At 38.7% G+C, this 24,713-nt stretch overlaps 1 protein-coding gene across 3 annotated transcripts in view; it reads left to right on the top strand.

Annotated features, from left to right (window-relative positions):
• LAMA4 (laminin subunit alpha 4) overlaps positions 1–24,713 on the top strand; it is a 211,375-nt gene that overhangs the window by 33,971 nt on the left and 152,691 nt on the right. For 2 of the 3 annotated variants that reach the window (XM_073219430.1, XM_073219429.1), the window contains exon 2: positions 17,332–17,433. The exons of the other annotated variant lie outside the window; for it this stretch is intronic. In XM_073219430.1, coding sequence (XP_073075531.1) covers positions 17,332–17,433 — 102 coding nt within the window. The remainder of the gene's footprint in view (positions 1–17,331; positions 17,434–24,713) is intronic. 3 annotated transcript variants of the gene reach the window in all.

Raw genomic sequence — 24,713 nt, 5'->3', positions numbered from 1 at the left:
TCATGCAACTCAACAAACAAAATGCAAAGAATCTGTTCAGAACACTGGCAGAGGAGCTGAACAGACACTTCTCCAAAGAAGAAATTTGGATGACCAACAGACACATGAAAAGATGCTCCACATCACTAATCATCAGAGAAATGCAAATTAAAACCACAATGAGATATTACCTCACACCAGTTAGGATGCCACCATCCAAAAGACAAACAACAAGTGTTGGTGAGGATGTGGAGAAAGGGGAACCCTCCTACACTGCTGGTGGGAATTTAAATTAGTTCAACCATTGTGGAAAGCAGTATGGAGGTTCCTCAAAAAACTAAAAATAGAAATATCATTTGACCCAGGAATTCCACTCCTAAGAATTTACCCTAAGAATGCAGGAGCCCCGTTTGAAAAAGACATATGCACCCCTATGTTATCACAGCACTATTTACAATAGCCAAGAAATGAAAGCAATCTAAGTGTCCATCAGTAGATGAATGGATAAAGAAGATGTGGTACACATACACAATGGAATATTATTCATCCATAAGAAGAAAACAAATCCTACCATTTGCAACAACATGGATTGATCTAGAGCATAAATAAGCCAAGCAGAGAAAGAGAAGTATGAAGTGATTTCACTCATCTGTGGAGTATGAAAAGAAAGCAAAAACTGAAGGAACAAAACAGCAGCAGACTCAGAGAACCCAAGAATGGACTTACAGTTAACAAAGGGAAAGGTACTGGGGAGAATGTGTGGGAAGCAAGGGATAAGGGGGAAAAAGGGGTATTACAATTAGCACACATAATGTAGAGGGGTGGGGACATGAGGAAGGCAGTATAACACAGAGAAGACAATTAGTGATTCTATAGGCATCTTACTACACTGATGGACAATGACTGTAATGGGACATGTGGTTGGGACTTGATAATAGGGCAAATCTAGTAACCATAATGTTGCTCATGTAATTGTACATTAGTGATACCAAAATTAATTAAATAATAATTTTAAAAAAATATATATTAGCTGTTATTGTTTATAAAAACTGAGTTGAAATGTCTGTCATCTTACAAAACTGATGCCTCCTAAGTGGTTAAGTAGTCATATAAAAAGTCCCCTTAATGCCAGTAACTCTGAAGTCATTTCTCTTTACTCACTGTTATAGCTAGTCCCTGTTGTCCAGATCTCTTCCTTTCTTGGAAATGAGTCCATGGCATTTGCCCCAGTAAATTCAATAAAACTGAGTCAGTTCAGATACTAGAAAAAAATCTGGCAGATGCTATGTTGTGTAACCACAGCTTGGAAGGTGTGGAGTGAAAAGAACAAGCCAGTTACATGAGGTGATGTTAGAAGGACCCAGAGCAGAAAGCCAGATGTTAAAAGACTTTTTCCCAAGAAAAATCAAAGGAAAAGAGGCACCACTAAAGTCCCATTATGTTATGTAAGTAGCAATTGCTACTACACATGAGCAACTTTAAAAAATGTTTAAAATAACTTTTCAAGAAGAAAATTAAAGAAATTTTCATCACTATTAATGAACATAATTATCCCAAGTTCAATAGTTCTAGAGGAAAGTCTTTATGGCTTTAGGGCACTACACTTTCTTGCTTGAACCTTTTAGTTATACAACAAAAGAAAGCTATTTATTAGCAAATGCATAGTACTTCATCATAGCCTGAGTCTATTGGTATCTACAGTCCAAATAAGCATTTGATCAAGTGCAGGGTTTGGAGATAGTTATTTGAGATCTTTGAGTGGAGCACTGGTTTCCACACCCAAGAGGATACCCACAAGGCCCACAGTGTGCTGTGAGATAGCCATATTAAATGCAACATAAATGCCATGGCAAATATCTCTCCACTCTTCAAAATTAAAAGACCTGGCTTAATGATGGTTAAGGTAGTTCTGTGCTCCTCAGAGTTTCTCAGGATCTAGATTGTCTCAATTTCTTTGGTGATTAAATTGAGAGCTGGAGAGTTTTGCCAGTTAGCCAAGGCATAGCAGACATGGGAACTATAAGCAATAAGCAGAAAGGTAACTCTAAAAGCCAACTAGGAGAAGCTAACACCATGGTTTGTATTTAGCTTTATTGTGCCTATCATAAGAAATACCTTTAAACTGATTAACTCCTGAGGAATGCTGCAACCACATTCCTAATAAGCTATGCTGAAATCACTGTCAGAATTTTAAAATTAATTTCTCCTATTGAAATGTGGAGAATTTCACTTACTCAAACAAGAGTTTAAAGAGACCAGAGGGAGGACACATGGGTGATTCCATCCATATTCAAGGCAAATCAATCAAGAAGGCAACTTTTTGCTATTACACACTGCATAATGCATTTCATTTATTTTGGCACTTTGACTATAGCTTTGTATATGAACAACAGGACATGTTAAGCCCTATCTGAAAAAAATACAGAAGTAAAGTTATCCATAGATTAATTCATGACTGCTTCCCATCCCAGATACTTGATCTTTTATTTTTATAGAGACAGAAAAAATGGCCTGTAAGATGTCTACTCAAGTAACTAATTCATACATTCTCAGAAGTCATTCCTTTCTAGCAAAGGCTAAATTGATATTTTTGAATTTGTCTCTTCTAACACATCTCTGAATACAATCTGATTCTTAAGTGTGTCAAAGTTTTAAGCAGATGAAGTTAGAATTGTGCAGGACCCATACACTCGGAGGAAAGGCACAAACCTTTTAAATATTATGCTCCTAAGCAAGCATAATGTTTAATCTTAAGGTGACTTTTATCATTTATTTAAAAAATAGGATTCACTAAAACAAATGAGTTAAAATCAGTGTTGCCTGGAAGCAAAGAAAATGTGGATACTGTATACAAACAAAAACCTAAATGGAATGAAAATTGATTGTGGGTGGTTGAATTTGAAGAATATTAATTTGTAAGATAACAATAAATCTGAATACAAGTGAATAAATTTGGAGAGATTTTTCTGTTTTGTTTTTAATGCTTTCCACATTGAGCCTCAATAAATTAAAACAAAGTTAACAAATTAAAATTCTAGAAGCCTAATTCAGAAAGTAACATGAGTCGATGTTTATAAAATGGTTGTAAATCCTTGGTTGAAGATGCAATTCAAATATCTATTCCAATTACAGATCAAATCCTATTAGAATAGGCACCAGGGATACAGAGTATGCTGTTTGAAATGCAATTTTATGATAATTAATTTATTGTCATTTGTTGGAGCTGGCCTTAGGGTCTGATTCTCTTTGGGACATAAGTACCTCCTTAGAGATCTCAAGATGTGTCTCACCTCCTCACATGACAACTTCAGACTCCTAAATCCAATTGATTTTTGCCATTGTTAGTTTAATAGGTGATTGGCGACCTAGATTCCTAAAGAATGCTAGTAGAGTATTTAAATTATTTAGTCAACCAGGCTTTCAACAGAAATTTGGAAGGGCTTGGAAATTCAGCCTCTATGCAAAAGTTGTATCTTGTGGCCAATTAATTAGCCCCTTTGTGACAGTATTTGGAAAACATGGTGAGATTTTCGTGAAAGTTTTAAACCTAAAATGTTATTGCTTTTCTTTGTACTCACTTTATTTACTAACTCCAAGTCACTTTGATAGGCGTGCTGCACACAAAGGATGCACACTGGACTATATTGCAGCACTGTTCAAGAATTTCAAAAAGTTCAAAAATGTTCTGTGTGATGGCAGTATTGTTTGTCTAAGTCTAGGTCCTAAAGGGGACATCTTCAATTAGCATAAAAATGATCAATCAGCTATATAAATGTCACCCTTTTTGTTAAGAAACAGTCTTACTTCACTATAATAGTATCTTATGAAACAATTCATATTGTGATTATATGGGACCTGTGGAAATAATGTCTCTGCCATGATACCAACATATTCTGTCATTCCCAGTTCCTTTTTTTTTTTTTTTTTTTTTCCAGAGGGCATCTCTCATATTTATTGATCAAATGGTTGTTAACAACAATAAAATTCAGTATAGGGGGGTCAACGCTCAATGTACAATCATTAATCCATCTCAAGCCTAATTCTCGTCAGTCTCCAATCTTCTGCAGCATGATGAACAAGTTCTTACATGGTGAACGAATTCTTACATAGTGAATAAATTCTTACATGGTGAACAGTACAAGGGCATTCATCACAGAAACTTTCAGTTTTGATCATGCAATATGACCTATAAACAATCAGGTCAAATATGAATATTCGTTTGATTTTTGTACTTGATTTATATGTTGATCCCACATTTCTCCTATTATTATTATTATTTTTATTTTTAATAAAATGCTGAAGTGGTAGGTAGATGCAAGATAAAGGTAGAAAACTTAGTTTAGTGCTGTAAGAAGGCAAATGTAGATGATCAGATGATCAGGTGTGTGCCTATGGACTAAGTATTAATCCAGGCTAGACAAGGGCAGCAAGACATCCACGGATGCAGAAGATTTCTCTCAAAGCAGGGGGGGTGAGGTTCTGAGCCTCACCTCTGTTGATCCCCAAATTCTCACCTGATGGCCCCCCTGCGACTGTGCCTGTCTTAGGTTGTTCCTCCCTTGAGGAATCTTACCCGTCTCTGGCTAACCAGTCATCTTCCAGGGCCATACAGGGAAATGTAAAGTTGGTAAGTGAAAGAGAAGCCATGTTGTTTGCAAAGGTTAGCTTTTTACTTCTTTGCAGATTTATGCCCTGTGGCTTCTATGCCCAGCACTTGTCTCGAGGTATCTTTACCACCTGGAGGAATTATGATACTCGGTAAATTCGATATGAGGCACGAATTCTATTTAAGGGTTGTAATTAAGAAGGAAGAAGAAAAGCTATAGATGTAGCATATGAAGGAAACATGGGAGGATTGATTATTTCTTTGACATATCTTCTTGTAGAGTACCTTAAGTATGTATAGGTTTTAAACTACTAACTAATTTGCACACACATATTAACATAATAGGAATATTGTGACATAAACAAAGCAAATCTATAATTACCATCCATCTCCAGTGAAGCCAAGAAAACCATTTAGGCACCCTAGGCATTTGTGAAAATTTATCTATGATATGATGGATATTGTCCAACTGTACTTGAACCATCAGACAAATTAAAGCAGCCCATTTCTGGGATCTGTTCACATCCCATATGTTCTTTTAACCATAGATAGTCTATAGTCATGAGATTTTGGAGTGCTACAACTTACACCCCTCCCAACTCCTGGTTGAGTTCCAACAGTACAGATCCGGTCAAATTCGTTGTCTCACTGTATGCACATGCCAGCCTAGACATCTCCCTCCTCATTCTTATGGCAAGTCCAGGAGATGGTGGGCTGGATGCAGCCACAACCGCAGCATCGTCCGGATCCCTGTGGAGGTTTTTTGATGATCATCCTCTGGCACAAGTCCTCCAGAGAGTGCTGATACCGGAAGCTCCTCCTCATATCGTATCTTAGTTCATTTTCTGGGTATCCAAGCTAGGCCTTGATCTTCTGCGTAGAAACAAACAGACCCTTTGCCCACACTTTGACATGCCCTCTATACCACTGTGCAGAACTCATTGGAGGTCAGCACACAGTAACTGCTTTTTTTTTTTTTTAATTAAGAGAAAGGAATATTATCAGAAAAGAGTACCTCCGTAGCTGATCATCTGACACGCTTTAAGTGATCAACATTAAGGATATTTAAAGCATGCGTTGATCTTTGATTTACCTATAGTTTTATCATGTTAAGGAGTAATCCCCCTTTTCTTTCTTTCTTTCTTTTTTTTTTTTTAATTTTTAATCTACACTTACATGAAGAATACTATGTTTACTATGCTCTCCCCTATATCAGGTCCCCCCTAACAACCACATTACGGTTACTGTCCATCAGCTTAGCAAAATGTTGTAGAGTCACTACTTGTCCTCTCTGTGTTGTGCAGCCCACCCTCCCCTTTCTCCCTCCCCCCAATGCATGCTAATCTTAATACCCCCTTCTTCTTCCCCCCACTTATCCCTCCCTGCCCACCCATCCTCCCCAGTTCCTTTCCCTTTGGTACCTGTTAGTCCATTTTTGGGTTCTGTAATTCTACTGCTGTTTTGTTCCTTCAGTTTTTCCTTTGTTCCTATACTCCTCAGATGAGTGAAATCATTTGGTATTTCTCTTTCTCCGCTTGGCTTATTTCACTGAGCATAATACTCTCCAGCTCCATCCATGTTGCTGCAAATGGTTGGATTTTTCCACTTCTTATGGCTGAGTAGTATTCCATTGTGTATATGTACCACATCTTCTTTATCCATTCATCTACCAATGGACATTTAGGTTGCTTCCAATTCTTGGCTATTGTAAATAGTGCTGCGATAAACATAGGAGTGCATCTGTCTTTCTCAAACTTGATTGCTGCGTTCTTAGGGTAAATTCCTAGGAGTGGAATTCCTGGGTCAAATGGTAGGTCTGTTTTGAGCATTTTGATGCACCTCCATACTGCTTTCCACAATGGTTGAACTAATTTACATTCCCACCAGCAGTGTAGGAGGGTTCCCCTTTCTCCACAGCCTCGCCAACATTTGTTGTTGTTTGTCTTTTGGATGGCAGCTATCCTTACTGGTGTGAGGTGATACCTCATTGTAGTTTTAATTTGCATTTCTCTGATAATTAGCGATGTGGAGCATCTTTTCATGTGTCTCTTGGCCATCTGTATTTCTTTTTTGGAGAACTGTCTGTTCAGTTCCTCTGCCCATTTTTTAATTGGGTTATTTGTTTTTTGTTTGTTGAGGAGTGTGAGCTCTTTATATATTCTGGACGTCAAGCCTTTATCGTATCTGTCATTTTCAAATATATTCTCCCATACTGTAGGGTTCCTTTTTGTTCTATTGATGGTGTCTTTTGCTGTACAGAAGCTTTTCAGCTTAATGTAGTCCCACTTGCTCATTTTTGCTGTTGTTTTCCTTGCCCGGGGAGATATGTTCAAGAAGAGATCACTCATGTTTATGTCTAAGAGGTTTTTGCCTATGTTTTTTTCCAAGAGTTTAATGGTTTCATGACTTACATTCAGGTCTTTGATCCATTTTGAGTTTACCTTTGTATACGGGGTCAGACAATGATCCAGTTTCATTCTCGTACATGTAGCTGTCCAGTTTTGCCAGCACCATCTGTTGAAGAGACTGTCATTTTGCCATTGTATGTCCATGGCTCCTTTATCAAATATTAATTGACCATATATGTTTGGGTTAATTTCTGGGGTCTCTAATCTGTTCCACTGGTCTGTGGCTCTGTTCTTGTGCCAGTACCAAAATGTCTTGATTACTATGGCTTTGTAGTAGAGCTTGAAGTTGGGGAGTGAGATCCCCCCTACTTTATTCTTCTTTTTCAGGATTGCTTTGGCTATTCGGGGTCTTTGGTGTTTCCATATGAATTTTTGAATTATTTGTTCCAATTCATTGAAGAATGTTGCTGGTAATTTGAGAGGGATTGCATCAAATCTGTATATTGCTTTGGGCAGGATGGCCATTTTGACGATATTAATTCTTCCTAGCCATGAGCATGGGATGAGTTTCCATTTATTAGTGTCCCCTTTAATTTCTCTTAAGAGTGACTTGTAGTTTTCAGAGTATAAGTCTTTCACTTCTTTGGTTAGGTTTATTTCTAGGTATTTTATTCTTTTTGATGCAATGGTGAATGGAATTGTTTTCCTGATTTCTCTTTCTATTGATTCGTTGTTAGTGTATAGGAAAGCTACAGATTTCTGTGTGTTAATTTTGTATCCTGCAACTTTGCTGTATTCCGATATCAGTTCTAGTAGTTTTGGAGTGGAGTCTTTAGGGTTTTTTATGTACAGTATCATATCATCTGCAAATAGTGACAGTTTAACTTCTTCTTTACCAATCTGGATTCCTTGTATTTCTTTGTTTTGTCTGATTGCCATGGCTAGGACCTCCAGTACTATGTTAAATAACAGTGGGGAGAGTGGGCATCCCTGTCTGGTTCCTGATCTCAGTGGAAATGCTTTCAGCTTCTCGCTGTTCAGTATAATGCTGGCTGTGGGTTCATCATATATGGCCTTTATTATGTTGAGGTACTTGCCCTCTATTCCCATTTTGCTGAGAGTTTTTATCATGAATGGATTTTGAATTTTGTCAAATGCTTTTTCAGCATCTATGGAGATGGATCATGTGGTTTTTGTCTTTCTTTTTGTTGATGTGGTGGATGATGTTGATGGATTTTCAAATGTTGTACCATCCTTGCATTCCTGGGATGAACCCCACTTGGTCATGGTGTATGATCCTTTTGATATACTGTTGAATTCTGTTTGCTAATATTTTATTGAGTATTTTTGCATCTACATTCATCAGGGATATTGGTCTGTAATTTTCTTTTTTGGTGAGGTTTTTGCCTGGTTTTGGTATTAGGGTGATGTTGGCCTCATAGAATGAGTTTGGGAGTATTCCCTCTTCTTCTATTTTGTGGAACACTTTAAGGAGAATGGGTATTATGTCTTCTCTGTGTGTCTGATAAAATTCCGAGGTAAATCCGTCCGGCCCCGGGGTTTTGTTCTTGGGTAGTTTTTTGATTACTGTTTCAATTTCTTTGCTTGTAATTGGTTTGTTTAACTTTTGTGTTTCTTCCTTGGTCAGTCTTGGGAGGTTGTATTTTTCTAGGAAGTTGTCCATTTCTTCTAGGTTTTCCAGCTTGTTGGCGTATAGGTTTTCATAGTAGTCTTTAATAATTCTTTGTATTTCTGTGGAGTCTGTCGTGATTTTTCCATTCTCAATTCTGATTATGTTGATTTGTGTTGACTCTCTTTTTCTCTTAATAAGTTGGGCTAGAGGCTTATCTATTTTGTTTATTTTCTCAAAGAACCAGCTCTTGGTTTCGTTGATTTTTGCTATTGTTTTATTCTTCTCAATTTTGTTTATTTCTTCTCTGATCTTTATTATGTCCCTCCTTCTGCTGACTTTAGGCCTCCTTTGTTCTTCTTTTTCCAGTTTTAATTATTGTGATGTTAGACTATTCATTTGGGATTGTTCTTCCTTCTTCAAGTGTGCCTGGATTGCTATATACTTTCCTCTTAAGACTGCTTTCGCTGCATCCCACAGAAGTTGGGGCTTAGTGTTGTTGTTGTCATTTGTTTCTATATATTCCTTGATCTCTATTTTGATTTGTTCATTGATCCATTGATTATTTAGTAGCATGTTGTTAAGCCTCCATGTGTTTGTGAGCCTTTTTGTTTTCTTTGTAGAATTTATTTCTACTTTCATACCTTTGTGGTCTGAGAAATTGGTTGGTAGAATTTGAATATTTTGGAATTTACTGGGGCTCTTTTTGTGAGCTAGTATGTGGTCTATTCTGGAGAATGTTCCATGTGCACTTGAGAAGAATGTATATCCTGTTGCTTTTGGATGTAGAGTTCTATAGATGTCTATTAGGTCCATCTCTTCTAGTGTGCTGTTCAGTGCCTGTGTGTCTTTACTTATTTTCTGCCCGGTGGATCTATCCTTTGGGGTGAGTGGTGTGTTGAAGTCTCCTACAATGAATGCATTGCAGTCTATTTCCCTCTTTAGTTCTGTTAGTATTTGCTTCACATATGCTGGTGCTCCTGTGTTGGGTGCATATATATTTAGAATGGTTATATCCTCTTGTTGGACTGAGCCCTTTATCATTATGTAGTGGCCTTCTTTATCTCTTGTTAGTTTCTTTGTTTTGAAGTCTATTTTGTCTGATATTAGTACTGCAACCCCTGCTTTCTTCTCACTGTTGTTTGCCTGAAATATGTTTTTCCATCCCTTGACTTTTAGTCTATGCTTGTCTTTGGGTTTAAGGTGAGTTTCTTGTAAGCAGCATATAGATGGGTCTTGCTTTTTTATCCATTCTATTACTCTATGTCTTTTGATTGGTGCATTAAGTCCATTTACATTTAGGGTGACTATTGAGAGATATGTACTTATTGCCATTGCAGGCTTTAGATTCGTGGTTACCAAAGGTTCAAGGTTAGCTTCTTTAGTATCCTACTGCCTAACTTAGCTCGCTTATTGAGCTGTTATATACACTGTCTGGAGATTCTTTTCTTCTCTCCCTTCTTATTCCTCCTCCTCCATTCTTAATATGTTGTGTGTTTTGTTCTGTGCTCTTTTTAGGGGTGCTCCCATCTAGAGCAGTCCCTGTAGGATGCCCTGTAGAGGTGGTTTGTGGGAAGCAAATTCCCTCAGCTTTTGCTTGTCTGAGAATTGTTTAATCCCACCATCATATTTAAATGATAGTCGTGCTGGATACAGTATCCTTGGTTCAAGGCCCTTCTGTTTCATTGCATTAAGTAAATCATGCCATTCTCTTCTGGCCTGTAGGGTTTCTGTTGAGAAGTCTGATGTTAGCCTGATTGGTTTTCCTTTATAGGTGACCTTTTTCTCTCTAGCTGCCTTTAAAACTCTTTCCTTGTCCTTGATCCTTGCCATTTTAATTACTATGTGTCTTGGTGTTGTCCTCCTTGGATCCTTTCTGTTGGGGGTTCTGTGTAATTCCATGGTCTGTTCGATTATTTCCTCCCCCAGTTTGGGGAAGTTTTCAGCAATTATTTCTTCAAAGACACTTTCTATCCCTTTTCCTCTTTCTTCCTCTTCTGGTATCCCTATAATACGAATGTTATTCCTTTTGTATTGGTCACATATTTCTCTTAGTGTTGTTTCATTCCTGGAGATCCTTTTATCTCTCTCTATGTCAGCTTCTATACGTTCCTGTTCTCTGGCTTCTATTCCTTCAATGGCCTCTTGCATCTTATCCATTCTGCTTATAGATCCTTCCAGGGATTGTTTCACTTCTGTGATCTCTTTCCTGACATCTGTGATCTCCTTCCGGACTTCATCCCACTGCTCTTGCATTTTTCTCTGCATCTCACCCCACTGCTCTTGCATTTTTCTCTGCATCTCATCCCATTGCTCTTGCATTTTTCTCTGCATCTCTGTCAGAATGTTCATGATTTTTATTTTGAATTCTTTTTCAGGAGGACTAGTTAGGTCTGTCTCCCTCTCAGGTGTTGTCTCTGATCTTTGTCTGCCTGTAGTTTTGCCTTTTCATGGTGATAGAGATAGTTTGCAGATCTGGTACAAGTGACCGCTGGAAGAGCTTCCCTTCTTGTTGGTTTGTAGCCTTTTCCTGGGAGAATAGCGACCTCTAGTGGCTTGTGCTGGGCAGCTGTGCACAGACAGGGCTTCTGCTTCCTGCCCAGTTGCTTTGGGGTTTATCTCTGCTGTTGCTGTGGGCTTGGCCTGGCTGGGGCTGTTCCTCCAAAATGGTGGAGCCCCGTTGGAGGGGGAGCAGCCGGGAGGCTATTTATCTCCATAAGGGGCCTCTGTGCTCCCTACTGCCCAGGGGGTTAGAGTGCCCAGAGATCCCCAGATTCCCTGCCTCTGGTCTAAGTGACCTGTCCTGCCCCTTTAAGACTTCCAAAAAGCACTCTCCAAACCAAAACAACAACAGCAACAATGAGAGAGGGAACAGAAAGAAAAAAAAAAAAGTAAAAAGCACGCGATTTTTTTTTTTTTTTTTTTTGTCCTCATGTGCCGGTCCCAGGCACCCACTCACTGGTCCTGCTGCCCTGTCTCCCTAGCACCAGGGTCCCTGTCCTTTCAAGGCTTCCAAAAAGCACCCACCCACCGGTCCCGCAGGGAAGGAACTCTCGATATTCTTTGTCCTCAGGCGCTGGTCCCAGGCACCCGCTCACCAGTCCCGCCGCCCTGCCTCCCTAGCACCGGGGTCCCTGTCCCTTTAATGCTTCCAAAAAGCACTCGCCAAAAAGAGAGAAAAAAAGGGGAAAAAACACGTGATTTCCTCCGTCCTCAGGTGCCGGTCTCAGGCACCCACCCACCGGTCCCACAGGGAAAAACGCGGGATATTCTTTGTCCTCAGGTGTCGGTCCCAGGCACCCGCTCACCAGTCCCGCCACCCTGCCTCCCTAGCACCGGGGTCCCTGTCCCTTTTAGGCTTCCAAAAAGCACTCGCCAAAAAGAGAGAAAAAAAGGGGGTAAAACGCGCGATTTCCTCTGTCCTCAAGTGCTGGTCTCAGGCACCCGCCCACCGGTCCCGCAGGGAAAAATGTGGGCTATTCTTTGTCCTCAGGCACCAGTCCCAGGCACCCGCTCACCAGTCCCGCCACCCTGCCTCCCTAGCACCGGGGTCCCTGTCCCTTTAAGGCTTCCAAAAATCGCTCGCCAAAAAGAGAAAAAAAAGGGGGAAAAACGCGCGATTTCCTCCGTCCTCAGGCGCCGGTCTCAGGCACCCGTCCGCCGGTCCCGCAGGGAGAAACGCAGGATATTCTTTGTCCTCAGGCACCGGTCCCAGGCACCTGCTCACCGGTCCCTCCACCCTGCCTCCCTAGCAATGGGGGCCCATCCCTTTAAGGCTTCCAAAAAGCACTCGCCAAAAAGAAAACCGCTCCGGTTTCTTTCCACCCACCGGGAGCCGGGGGGAGGGGCGCTCGGGTCCCGCCGGGCCGGGGCTTGTATCTTACCCCCTTCGCAAGGCGCTGGGTTCTTGCAGGTGTGGATGTGGTCTGGATGTTGTCCTGTGTCCTGTGGTCTCTATTTTAGGAAGATTTTTCTTTGTTATATTTTCATAGCTCTACGTGTTTTTGGGAGATTTCCACTGCTCTACTCATGCCGCCATCCTGGCTCCGCCTCTCCCAGTTCCTTTTTAAGTCTAAATGTCATGTGGTAACACCATCCTAAATTACTTCTAAAGTTCCAACTAGTTCTTATTCCTATAAATGTACAATTAATCAAGTATACATACCTTGAGTTTTACCCCAAGCCGGACATCACACTGTTCAGAACAAAGTAACCAAACGGTAATTTTGACTTTTATTCTTCAAAGGCAGAAATAAATGTTATTGATTAGTGCAATCTTAGTGTGAGAGCAAGAGGCTAGCTGTAATGATAGAATGACTTAATAATAGAAAGCTTAAAAGGTTTACAAATGATTTAGTGGAAAGTAATTAGTCACCAAATAATAATTTAACCAAAATAAATTGCTTAAGAAGTAAATATTCCCACTCAACAGTTTTCATATATTAATAAAATCCATATTTTTTAAGTATGTATTTATTTTTAAGATTTTTTTTCTGGGTTATAATGGAGAGATTTCACATTTTTATATCCATTTCAGCCCACTTTGGATTATTTATGACAGCAAAAATTTTGAAATAGCCTAAGGGTCCAAAGAGGGATTTGGTTAATATATAATAATGGTACACGAGATGGTTAAGAGCTCAAACTTGGGAGTCAAAAAAGGCTCTAAATCCTGGGTGCACTATTTTTATCTGCATTACTTGGTCTGGATAACAAATCCTGTAAGCCACAGGACTCATCTGAAAAATGAAGGTAGCAGAACCTACCTTATAGGGCAATTGTGGGATAAAATGAGAGAACTATACAACATGATGAAAAAAGTGACTTAACACGGCAAATATTTATATTCAGTTAATTAAAGGTTCAATTAAATAACTTTAAAAGCCTTTTTATCTATATTTGTTTATGAGGGGCAGCATGTTAGAGAAGGAACATGTTAGAGTTTGGATCAGTCTAAACCTCTTACAAAGCTGCGTGACACTGGATACATTTCTTATGTCCTCTGACTCTCAGTTTGTTCATTTCTAAAATGTGGAGAGTTATACCTAATTCACAGCATTGCTATGAAGAGCAAATACCACAATATGGATGATGCACTTACCATAATAATTGGTATAAAGGCCCTTAATAAATGGTAACAATATCATAATTATCATCATCATCATCATTCTTATCCTTGTTATTATTATTAATTTTTTTAAAGGCCATGGCACCATCCCACAAGGTACAAATCCTCAGAAAGCTCTCTAAAATCAGCCACCTGTGTGTTTATGCTGCAGTCTGCTGTGGATCAGTTTCTCATGTGGACAAGATGCAAGTGTGGCATCTGAAAATTGATTGTAAGACTTCTCTTGCTCAGGCACCACACATATATACATAAATACCATCTCTGTTTAGTAAATTTTGGAGAATATTCCAAAAGAAAGAAGGTAGACACTACTTCCTCTGTGGGAAAACCATCCAGCTTTCACAGGACTCTAAATAACACAGATCGTAACATTACTAAAGCAAGAGTTTGTTAACCAGGAGTAAAAACTAAACAATAGCTCTCCTTTCATTCTTGAAAATATCTCCCTTTTAATATTATAACAAAGGTAATTTTAACAGTTCCTCTAGAGTTTCAAGAAGAAATTTAGATAAAAATTAACAGAACTTTCTGGAGCCATGACAAAATGTTTCTATATGAAAGAAACAACATTAAACAGCTCTTACTTGAGGATACTCAAACTTCTCTCGAACCACTTAACAATTTACCATTTCAAGGGATCCTCTAAAGTCCTACAACACAAGGGGTCCAAGGTATGCAGTGCAGGTGCTCTAGTAATGGCATCAAAGCTCCCCATGCCCAGGGCTCCCATTAGCCTACGTGGTGCCTTTATGTGAATTTGAAAACATGATGCCTCCTTTTGGGATAGATGTATTAGGAAATATAATCCTTCCAGGTGTACAAAGCCCAGCAGAAAAGTCATCCAGGTGTCTACCTCGCTTGCCCTCAGCAGGGGACCTAATGTCTACTCCATACAACCCTATCCCTGCCTCCCTTTTTCTCCCCATCTCCCACAGAGTGAGGGTCTGCAACCAAGTTGCCCTTCACACGAGGGCTGAGCCTCAGCCTGGGGAGTGGGCGAGTGAGTGGTGACAGACTCTCAGAATGAAGTCTCCTAAACTTGGCATGACATAAAGATTTCATCCTGCATACAATCCAGCCTAGGCAGTGCTGCCTGGACTGTGCTGAGAAAGACTGGAGACCAAATACAGCCCAATCAGAGAGCAGTGGTGGATTAGCAGTATAAACCAGTGGTTTCCAGCAGCACATATGCCTCTGATTTCCTTTCCTGGTCCAAACCATTCAAAGCACAAGCATTAATTGAGCAATTAGCATGTACTAGGCACTGTGAAAGATGCGTTGAAGAAGTCCTTCCAAACCTCATCATAGATCGGAATCTTCAGGGGCTCTTAAAAAATACAGATCCTTCATGATTTTTCTGTAAATTTAAAGCTATTCTAAAGTACAGAATTCATAAAACTTTTGTTGGGCTTTTTGGTGTTTTTCTGTGTTGTGATGATTTCATTTTTGTTTTCATAAAATGAGTCTCTTGATTTAGCCAGGGTCTCAGGGACATAGGGGATTAACAATTGTCATACTCAAAATCATGCATTTATTCAGAGACAATCTTACTTTTCTTTGCCTTCTTCAGAAGAAAGAGCTGCAGAAATGCCTAAAAGACTTGAACTAATATCAATTTAAAACACTTTTACTGAAAATTGATTTCTTGGGCCAGAGGAAGATCCTTATTATCTGTAGTTGATGGTCAAAGGGTACAAACTTCCACTTGTAAGATTAACAAGTTCTGGTTATCTAATGTACAGCACCAAGATTATAGTAACTAATACTGCATATACTTGAAAATTGCTAAAAGAGTAAATCTTAAATGTTCTGACCACAAAAAAGAAGTGATAATTATGTGACATGATGACCATGTTAGCTAATGCTATGGTAATAATCATTTTATAATATATACTTTTATCAGATCAATATTTATACATTTTAAACTTAAACAATCTTATATGTCAATTATCTCAGAAGAGGTGGGGGGTTAGAATTAATTGGTTAAAATAAATAAAATTTTAAAATACAAAATTATTTTATAAAAAATACATATTCTTTGGCTTCACTATTAGAACTACCTAATCAGAAGTGCCTCGGATGTCTACAATATAGTCAGATCTTGGAAACTACTGTATTGGAAGCTATAAGATAACTAATTCTAGTTCCCTTGCTACTCTTGCTCATTTCTTTTATAGTTAAAACCCCCAAGTGTCAAACTTCAGGGTTCAACACATTCATGGGTCATCATATCAATTCTGTTTTATGATTAGGATACATTGTTATTTTGAAATAAATATTTTAAAATATATTTTGAAAGAAGAGTGAAAAACATGTGAAATAGATTATCTAAATTAATGCTTCCAGCTACACTAATAGCACCTTTCTCTCTCTTTTTTCCCCTAGAGAAAACTGAGAAAAAGGCTTTTATCAACTACAACATAAACTCCTTTGTAAATTATATATAATTGGTGCCCTCTCAGCCTTACTTTTTGTCACTTAGAAAGTTGAAATTTCTTTGCCTTTTTTTCATGAGTAAATTTCATTATTCTCTATTAGACTTCCTCCAAGTGGAATATATTAGATTTCAGGTTTAGGATCCAAAAGCTAAAATGTTGTTTTTATACTGTGAATGGTGTCTAGTGATTCTTTCTTCATGGAGAAAAAGTAAGAGGAAATGAGTTTGCATAGTAGTCAGAAGGACTTTTGTGCCAGATACAATGAAAAATTTCCTGGTATCTAAGACTACAATGAGTCAGTTGTGGGGATGTGAAATCTACTCTAAGTTTGTGAAAACAACCCAGATTCTTATCTGTCTGGAATTATGTAAATCTGTCTGATGGGCAGGGAGTGGACTTCCAGGCCTACATTTCTGTCTTGCATCATTGAGACATTCCAGGGAAACATAAAATGCATATTCATAAACCAAATCCCATGAACTAGAAACAATCTCCAAGTTTCTCACTTGGAGTACTACTGACATTTGGGAAGAGCATTCGTCATTGTGCAGGTCAACTGGTGCACTGTGTGAGGGCTTGACATCACAACAGTCCGCTGAGCACCTCTAGGCCTGATTATATCATCACTAGAATGAGGGAAAATAATGTGTTCATCCCAGACTAATGAGGATAAATTAAATATGTGAATGGCGTACACACAGGCCCTGATGAGCATAAGAACTCATTAACTTCCTTACCCTTCTTTTTAAAATTTAGGATGTGAAAAGAGAACTTTTTTAAAAGCCCAAGTTTATGAAAGACACATCTCTAAATTGTTATGCTATAGCTAATAATTTCTGAAATCATAAGTCTTTATAGGGAGCATGATGCAATTCCTCATCCTAATAGTCATGGTTTTGTTTGGTTTTGTAGGAAAACATTAGAATATTTCTTTCTCCTTTACTATTACCTAAAATCTTATTCTTCCTTGCAGTAATGGGACAGTGTTAAAGGTGTTACCATTATCCTGAAAAGTGAAATAAGAGGGAGAAAAACAAAGAATATCGGGAATGAATCACTTAATGGTAGTATAAATAGTTCATTTTAGCATGTTTTATAAAGAAATATTTAGACAGTTAATCATCTCTTCTTATTTGTCTCAGAAAACACTGACCAAAATTATCTTTTCCATAATGAAAATACTTCTGTTGTATCTGTTCCAGAAATGTGGCACTGCATTCTTTCTCGCCCAGTCAGGAGAATGTTTGCCCTGCAACTGTCATGGTAATTCTGACGAGTGCTTGGACGGCTCTGGATTCTGTGTGGTAGGTCAGGAGCATCTGTCACTTTCCACTTTATTTCCCTGGGGCCTTTGCATCTTGGGTGGGGACAAAATACTCCTCCTAGACATTTGAGTTATCTAGGAAGGAGCTAATTAGCTCTTGCTTTACCTTTCACTTTTCCTATAAACACCTCATATAAACTGCCTCTGACAGTAGGTAGCCACTACGTACACTTCTGAATGTGCATGTGCTCCTGAAGGTAAGTTCCTCCCCATCCTCGGTTCTGGTTTCCTGCTGCAGGCCAATGGTGATAGGACTGCAAAAAAAAAAACATGGAGGAGGAAATCATCCATCCAAATCCTTCTGTGATGGTGTAGTGTGCCTTATGTCTGGTTTTACTCCACATAAACCAGAAGAATAAAACAGTTGTTTCATAGCCTATTTCATAACTTAAGACAGGTCTATAGATCACAACTTGTTTAAATAATTAGGTTTCAAGCAAATAGCTAATAACAAAAAATAAGATTTGGCCTTGTGCTCTTTGTGATTGTGTGTTCAGCCGCCTGAAGACTTAACTGAAATGAATTCTCCAATATATTATTCTTCAGTGAAAACTGATAAAGGCTGAGAAGACTTGGAGCAAAAATATACTTGCTACCTATTTCCCATTTTCACTGAAAGAACTGAAAACTTAGTGAAAATGGGTATCGAAATGTTTACCAGAAGTGACTTCTGTATAAGTCATGGGAGGCATTTTTAAGACTTATGTCCTAAGATCACGTTTTCCTTCATGAGCTGTACTACATAGCAGGAAAATAAGATTCTTCAAGTTAGCAGGAGGTAAAAGAGGCTTTCAAAATTGAAAGAGTAGTTTTGCATAAACTATAAAAATACTTAATTATTTACCTCAAAATTAGTATAATTGTCCCCATTAAGTAGATAATTTAGATTATATGTGGTCTCCAAGGAGTGCACATGAAGGTATTATTTTACTCATGCATTACAGTAAGATGCAAATTAGAATGCTTTCATTTATTTTAAACCCAGCAGTTGTCATTTTTCTAGGGACAGACAGAATTAAGTGGCAAACACTAAACATTGCTATCTCTTTGCAGTATGTGTCCTGGTGTTTGTGTGTTCCCCTCGCCCATCCTGAATGACTGTTACATCCAGGATATCCTCTGTAGCCGTGTGGGCACACACAGCTGCCAAAGTCTAACCCCTGCTAAGGCTTCCATTTCCAGTTTTCTGTTATTTTAAACCCAATAAAATTTGAAAAGAAAATCTCATGGATGCACTGGAGCTAATAATGTACATCTCTGATCATTTGAACAATTAAAGACTCTTTGTTATCTGGTTTATTTTATTACAATAACAGACAATTGGGACTGGCAAGCCCATGAACTCCTGTTAATCAGACAGTCAGTAAGATGGAGACTGGAATAAATTAAAAGGGAGCAAAGTCCCTCCTGCCAGCTCCTAGGGAGAGCTATGATAAAAACTCTTCCTTAAAATGACATTGTCTCTGCTCTAGCCTTGAGCTTCTGAGGGGGATAGTTATCACATGATTCCTTCACACTTCCTGGGGCATATGAGGTTCTAATAAAAGTTTAGGGGTAGTATAGGATGTAAACTTATATATACACATTCAGAGAAGTTGCCAATCTTCCTGCAATTAATTTATTCCAATAGAGACATTTAAAAAAAGAAAGAAATAGCCATCTTAGTCATTTTAATGGTGGTTCCCACAACCCATTCTACCCAGAGGGAAATACTTTTATTTCCCTGATGAAAGAAATACATGCTCAATGTAAAAGAAATAATAAAACATAAAAAGAACAATAATACTTATATATATTGTATGTGAAATTCAAAGTGAAAATCACTCACAGTCTTTTCCCCTAAAGTCAAATATTTATAGCTATATTCTTATCATTTAATTTAGAAAGGCCAAAAAACGATACAATTTGTATTTAATTAAATGTAAGTGAGGGAGCAAAAGCGGTTTGCCAAATTAGAAAGAATATCTTGTCACTTAGTTGGTAAATGTATTATCTGTGGTGTCACACTAGAATCAAACTTATATTTTTCTGTTTCCTTTGGCATCTCTCCTTCAGCCTACTGGTCAAGCAGGGCAAGTTTCTTAGCTCCTGCCCACAGGCCCAGCTCTTTCTTGGTTCTCAGGGAGTCAGCAAAGAAGCAGCAGCTCCACAAGAACACTTCCTTGCGGTTTAATGTGGACACAAGTTTCAATCAGTTCCTACAGTTTGGCCTAATTTCTCCCATTTTCCATAAGCAAACAAAAATAAAAGGCCTTTTTAAATCTCATTTTGTTTTTGTTTGCTTTTACTTTGAAGGCTTATAGTGCCTCTGCCTTGTCCTACCCTAATTGTTTCTAAACTCTTCCTTCATTTCAACACACAATTTCAGTTTTACCTTATATTTTACAGACTGATTTTAAAGAACTAAGCCATTTAGTAACAAAATAGAGAGAGTAGACAAATTTATACTACTGTTTTACATATAGAAACAAAGCTTAGCAATTTCTTCACAAGGAAAACACTACCTCTTTAAATGCAGAAAGGTGACTGTGTGAAAAGTGACTTGACTAATGAAATCCAATATGTATTGGGTGTCTTTCCAAAGGGCCACCTTGCATTTTATCAGAACTGGAAGGCATTAGGCAAGGGTCTTGGCTGAATCAGCTAGGCAAGGTCCCAAAGGCCAGGCAACTCTGATAGTCATGGCAGACTCTTCTAGAGAAGCTCCAGAAAGAGACATGAGAAAGGGATCAAGGGGAAGAAACAGGTAGAAGCAGGCAGATGTCTGGCAGTAGGAATGCCTGATCACTGATAACCCATATTTTGTCCCAGGTCTAGAGGCTAGGTACAGAGAACCCAGAAGAAGCCATGACTAAGGCCAGTTATCATCTAAAGAACTAGTACTTTATTATTGAGAGAAAGCCAGGATCCCACTGACCAGAACTAGAGTAAGATAACTCTGACTTGAAGTTCACCACTGGCACAGGTTCCTCGGGTTCTTTTGACTAAGGATTGGTTTATCTGTTGATTTCATTTATCCTTTTAACAAATAAGTTGAACACCACCTATGTGCCAGACAATATTCTAGATTCTGGGTTAAGTGGCTTCTACTGTGAGGGCTGAAGGGCTGTAGGGACAAAGTACCTCCTTGGAAATGCCGGTGGACATGACTGATGTGATAAAGCTCAAGGTACGAGGACCAGGAGAGCTTTAGAAACCCATAGTGAAATCTGCATCTGCTCAGTGGTCATCAAATAAAAAATGAAAAAGATTTCAGGATCTGTGCCAGCATGGTAGAAACACAGATGGATTTTGGTTTTCTTCTTTTCAGCATACCTGCCCAAATTTTCTACAACAGCCTGTAATAATTTTATAACTAAAAAGATATTGATATTCAGATGGACATCTACCCCATCCTAAGCACAATGAGGAAAGTGAAGTAATCCAATGTATTGAAGGCTGATGAATTTTTTATTACTCTCAAAGCCTTATCAAAACCTCACTCAGGAAAGCAAAGATAATTTCATCTCTAATTTCTGCAGACGCTAGCATTTTTCTCATGATTTTCAAACTCTCGTTTAATAAGTGTGTAAGGCAGAAATTAACCAATGAAAGTCCATGTAAGACTAATCATGTGTGATCAATAAATCCGCATTAAGTTTTTCCAAAAAGCAAGAAGAAATTGAGTTACAGAGACTTCTTTTGCCTGTTTTACTTGCAACTGTAAAAATTGGTATCTATATCAAGTGTAAAACCCTTATATTAAATTTTTGACAATTTTCCAATCTATTGCAAACTTGGAAAACCCCCAAAACTTGTGAATAGTGACAGGATTTTGTTCCATGCTAAAATTTTGAAACAAAGTCAGAAAATTACTTGTCAAAAGAAATTTAAGGATGGACAACTGAGGAGAGGCCCCTTAATGCAAGATTATGATGGGCACCAAATGCAAATATATTCTCTACGCATTGTTTGGCTTCTTCTCCCAACCCTGAATGTGTTCCTCCTCTTATATTTCTCACTCCCGTGAATGCCAGCCCATTCTGCCAAACCCCCATGCTAACATGGTTCATCAATTTCCTTCTCCTCTCCCGCAACATTCAATTGGACACCAAATCTTGCCAGTTCAACCTAAGAGAAAGCCTCCTGTCTACTGTGCTGCCACTCTGCCTTAATTCACACCCACAGCCTCCTTCTATGACTGCTACCATGGCTTCCCAGCTACTCATGCCCTGCTCCAGACTGTCCTTCTCCTGATCTGTCTCCCTCCTAGCAATGGAGTCATCTTTCAAAAACACAACCTGATCAAGGCATCCATCCCCCTGAGCCACCCAAACTAACTCTGTACTTTAATGCTCTGTCTGAACTTGTGTTCCCCTGCTCTCTACCTGGGGTTTCTTGCCTCTCCTCCAAGGCCAACTTCGAATGTCACCACCTCCATTGAGCCTTCTCCAACTTTCTCAGGAAGAGTTTGAACCTTTCCCTCCTCTTTGTCTCATAGCAGGTATGTATTTTACACATACCTCAGTCTTTCATATCTTAACCCATACCTTAGCACCCAGCACACTGTATTATTGTTAGTTTCTCTGTTTCCTTCACAAGTCTGTGAGTTACTCAAAGGCAGGAACCAGGCCTTCTTCATAAAATGATACATAATGACAAAATGACAAACAACCTGGTCTCTTCATTTTAGTTACAGTCACAGCTCATTGTCATTATTATCAGCTTAATCCAGGTTTGTTAAGTGAATTAATGGTTGGTTAATAAAATAACAATTTAAATGCAAAAACCTTTCATTTTATAAATCACAAGACACTTGGGTCACTCTTTAGTGCAATAAAATGTACTTTCTTGTTATGCTAAGAGACTCAGGGACTAATGGGCAAACACTGTTGCCTATACTAGGTGTTTCTCTCTAGACTCTTGCTTCTCAGAGTATAGTCTAGACCAGCAGCACTGGCCATACTTGGGAGCTTATTAGAAAAGCAATGCTCAGGCACTACTCCAGAGGTTCTGAATCAGAATCTGCATTTTCACAAAGTCCCAGGGCACTAGGGTGCAGGCTGAAGTCCAAGCAGCACAGACCAGGGGTGCTCAAACTTGCTGGTCACATGAACCCTTAACAATCATAACAATTATTCAGGCTACCAAAGAGATTGTGTATATCTATCTGTATGTGCTGCAATTGAAATTTAAAACTGAATTTTTAATAGTACTTTCTTATTGATTTATTTGAAAATAATCATAATAAACCCATTTCATGTTAAGATAAACAAAGTTTTATAAAATATACACATGTTTTGCAAATTAAAAATATATTTCCTTTCTGGCTTAATAAAAGGCAATTGGACCCCATATCTGACCCTGCAGCAATCTGTAGTGATAGTTCCATGTCATGTAGCCTCAGGAAAGCCCACCTTACATACTCGAAAGTGCAATGAAAGTGCAAAAGAGAAATAAAATCTCAGTATTGTTATGAAAATAGTTTTGATATGCCTGGACATACTTAGACAAACTCAGATTCTTCCCACATTATGCTGGTGCTGTGGCCAAGTAGTCCAGAGGCATCATTTCTCATATGAAGGAGACCCAGCTGGTGCCCAAAAGTCATTGCTAACTCTCATCTGCAATCAATTGTCTAGATGTAGCTTTCTTAATCACTGGCCAAAGATTCAGAATGCCCTTTTTATTTTTAGGTGGAGTCAGCTTATTAAAAAATAAATTCTTTGTCCCCAATAACATAGTTAATTATTGTTGCCATTTTTCCTCCCTGTCTTTTAACTGTCAGGGCATTGAGTATATTTGCAATCTCAGAGTAAAAGATTTTCAGAGCCAGAAAAACCTTACAGGCCATATCTATACTGTCATTTCACAGTAGGAAATAGAGACCCAGAAAGGTCAAGTGACTTGTTCAAGTTGACCAACTAGAAATCAGAAGAGCTAAGGACCTTTTTCCCTATCTCCAGCACTATCTCTGCTAACCTCCCAGATATGCATCAGTGCCTTTTAGGAAATTTCGTAACAAATCCTGTTAAAGAAGGCAGGTGAGGAAAGTAAGTATTTGCACTCTGAGCATGTAGAGGTTGGGGCTTTGCCTGCAAGGTAGTTGCTGCGCTGTGGCTGCCATGGCAGAATGAGAGCCCTGACAAACAATCCAGAGTGTCCATTGATAGAACTGGGGACAGAATTGGCATTAGCTCATTTTTGCAGCCTAATAGGCGCTTCAAGCACCAAGAATAGCCTAACATCTTACAACAGGCCTGTTTTTTTCTGCACAGATGGCTCTCATCTGTTCAATAAGGACTCAGACAAATTTGACCTCAGTATCTGAGCAGCCTTGCCAGATTGCTTATGGCTTAGATCCCTGGTAGTTGGGCAAGGTTCACTGGTTTTTCCTGGGAGGAGATCGTCACCAGTTTGGAGCTGGCTTTGGGTGCATGTTAATTTCCTTTATTTGCTCCAGACACTAATTCACTGTTTCACCCTTTCCTACTCTTTCCTTCATTTTTTTCCAACAAATATTTAGTGAAAGCTAACTTAACACTAGACTCAATATTAAGAACCATGAGGGCGATATGTTAACACCCTGTTGTCTGTACATCATACTTTATTTTTCAGTTTCTCATTGATCTGCCAGAAGTCTGAACTAGCCTCTAAATTCTATTCTGCTTGCATAATTCCAGTCAGGGACCAAAGATTGTCCATACATAATAGTTGCTCAAATGCCCAAAGTGTGTTCAACTATGATAGCTTGTTACCCACATTAGGACTCCTTCCTTTTGACTAGTATATATTATACTTCATTTGAAGCTCCAACTCTTAGTAGAATAGTCTGACCCTTTCTAATGCAGTCATTGTATGACTCCTTTGGAAAGGCATTTTCTCTAACACATTGGAGAAGCAGTATAATATGGGATTAACAGCCTAGCCTCTGGAGCCGGAGTACCTCAGTTTGAACTGCACTTTTGACACACAGACGTGTGTGACATTGGGTAATTTACTTAACCTCTCTGTGCTGCCTTCTTTTCATATGTAAAATGGGGGCAGGAAAGTAAGTTACCTTAGAATTATTATGAGAATTAAGTTAGTTAATCCATGTAAAATATTTAGAACAGGACATCACTATTACTTTATTTTGAACCTCAATATAGAACACAAAAATAAATAGCTCAGAGTTCATATTACTACTGCTCCATCTTACATTTCTCTAGGTTCCATCTAAGAGCCCTGTTTGAAAAATCTGTGTGTGTTGGACCTCTTGTGTGTGGATGTTTCTATGGG

Source organism: Manis javanica, chromosome 13, assembly GCF_040802235.1.
Source record: "Manis javanica isolate MJ-LG chromosome 13, MJ_LKY, whole genome shotgun sequence".
Taxonomy (NCBI): Eukaryota; Metazoa; Chordata; class Mammalia; order Pholidota; family Manidae; genus Manis; species Manis javanica.
The sequence above is the reverse complement of the archived record's forward strand: the minus strand, read 5'-3'. Positions and strand labels throughout refer to the sequence as shown.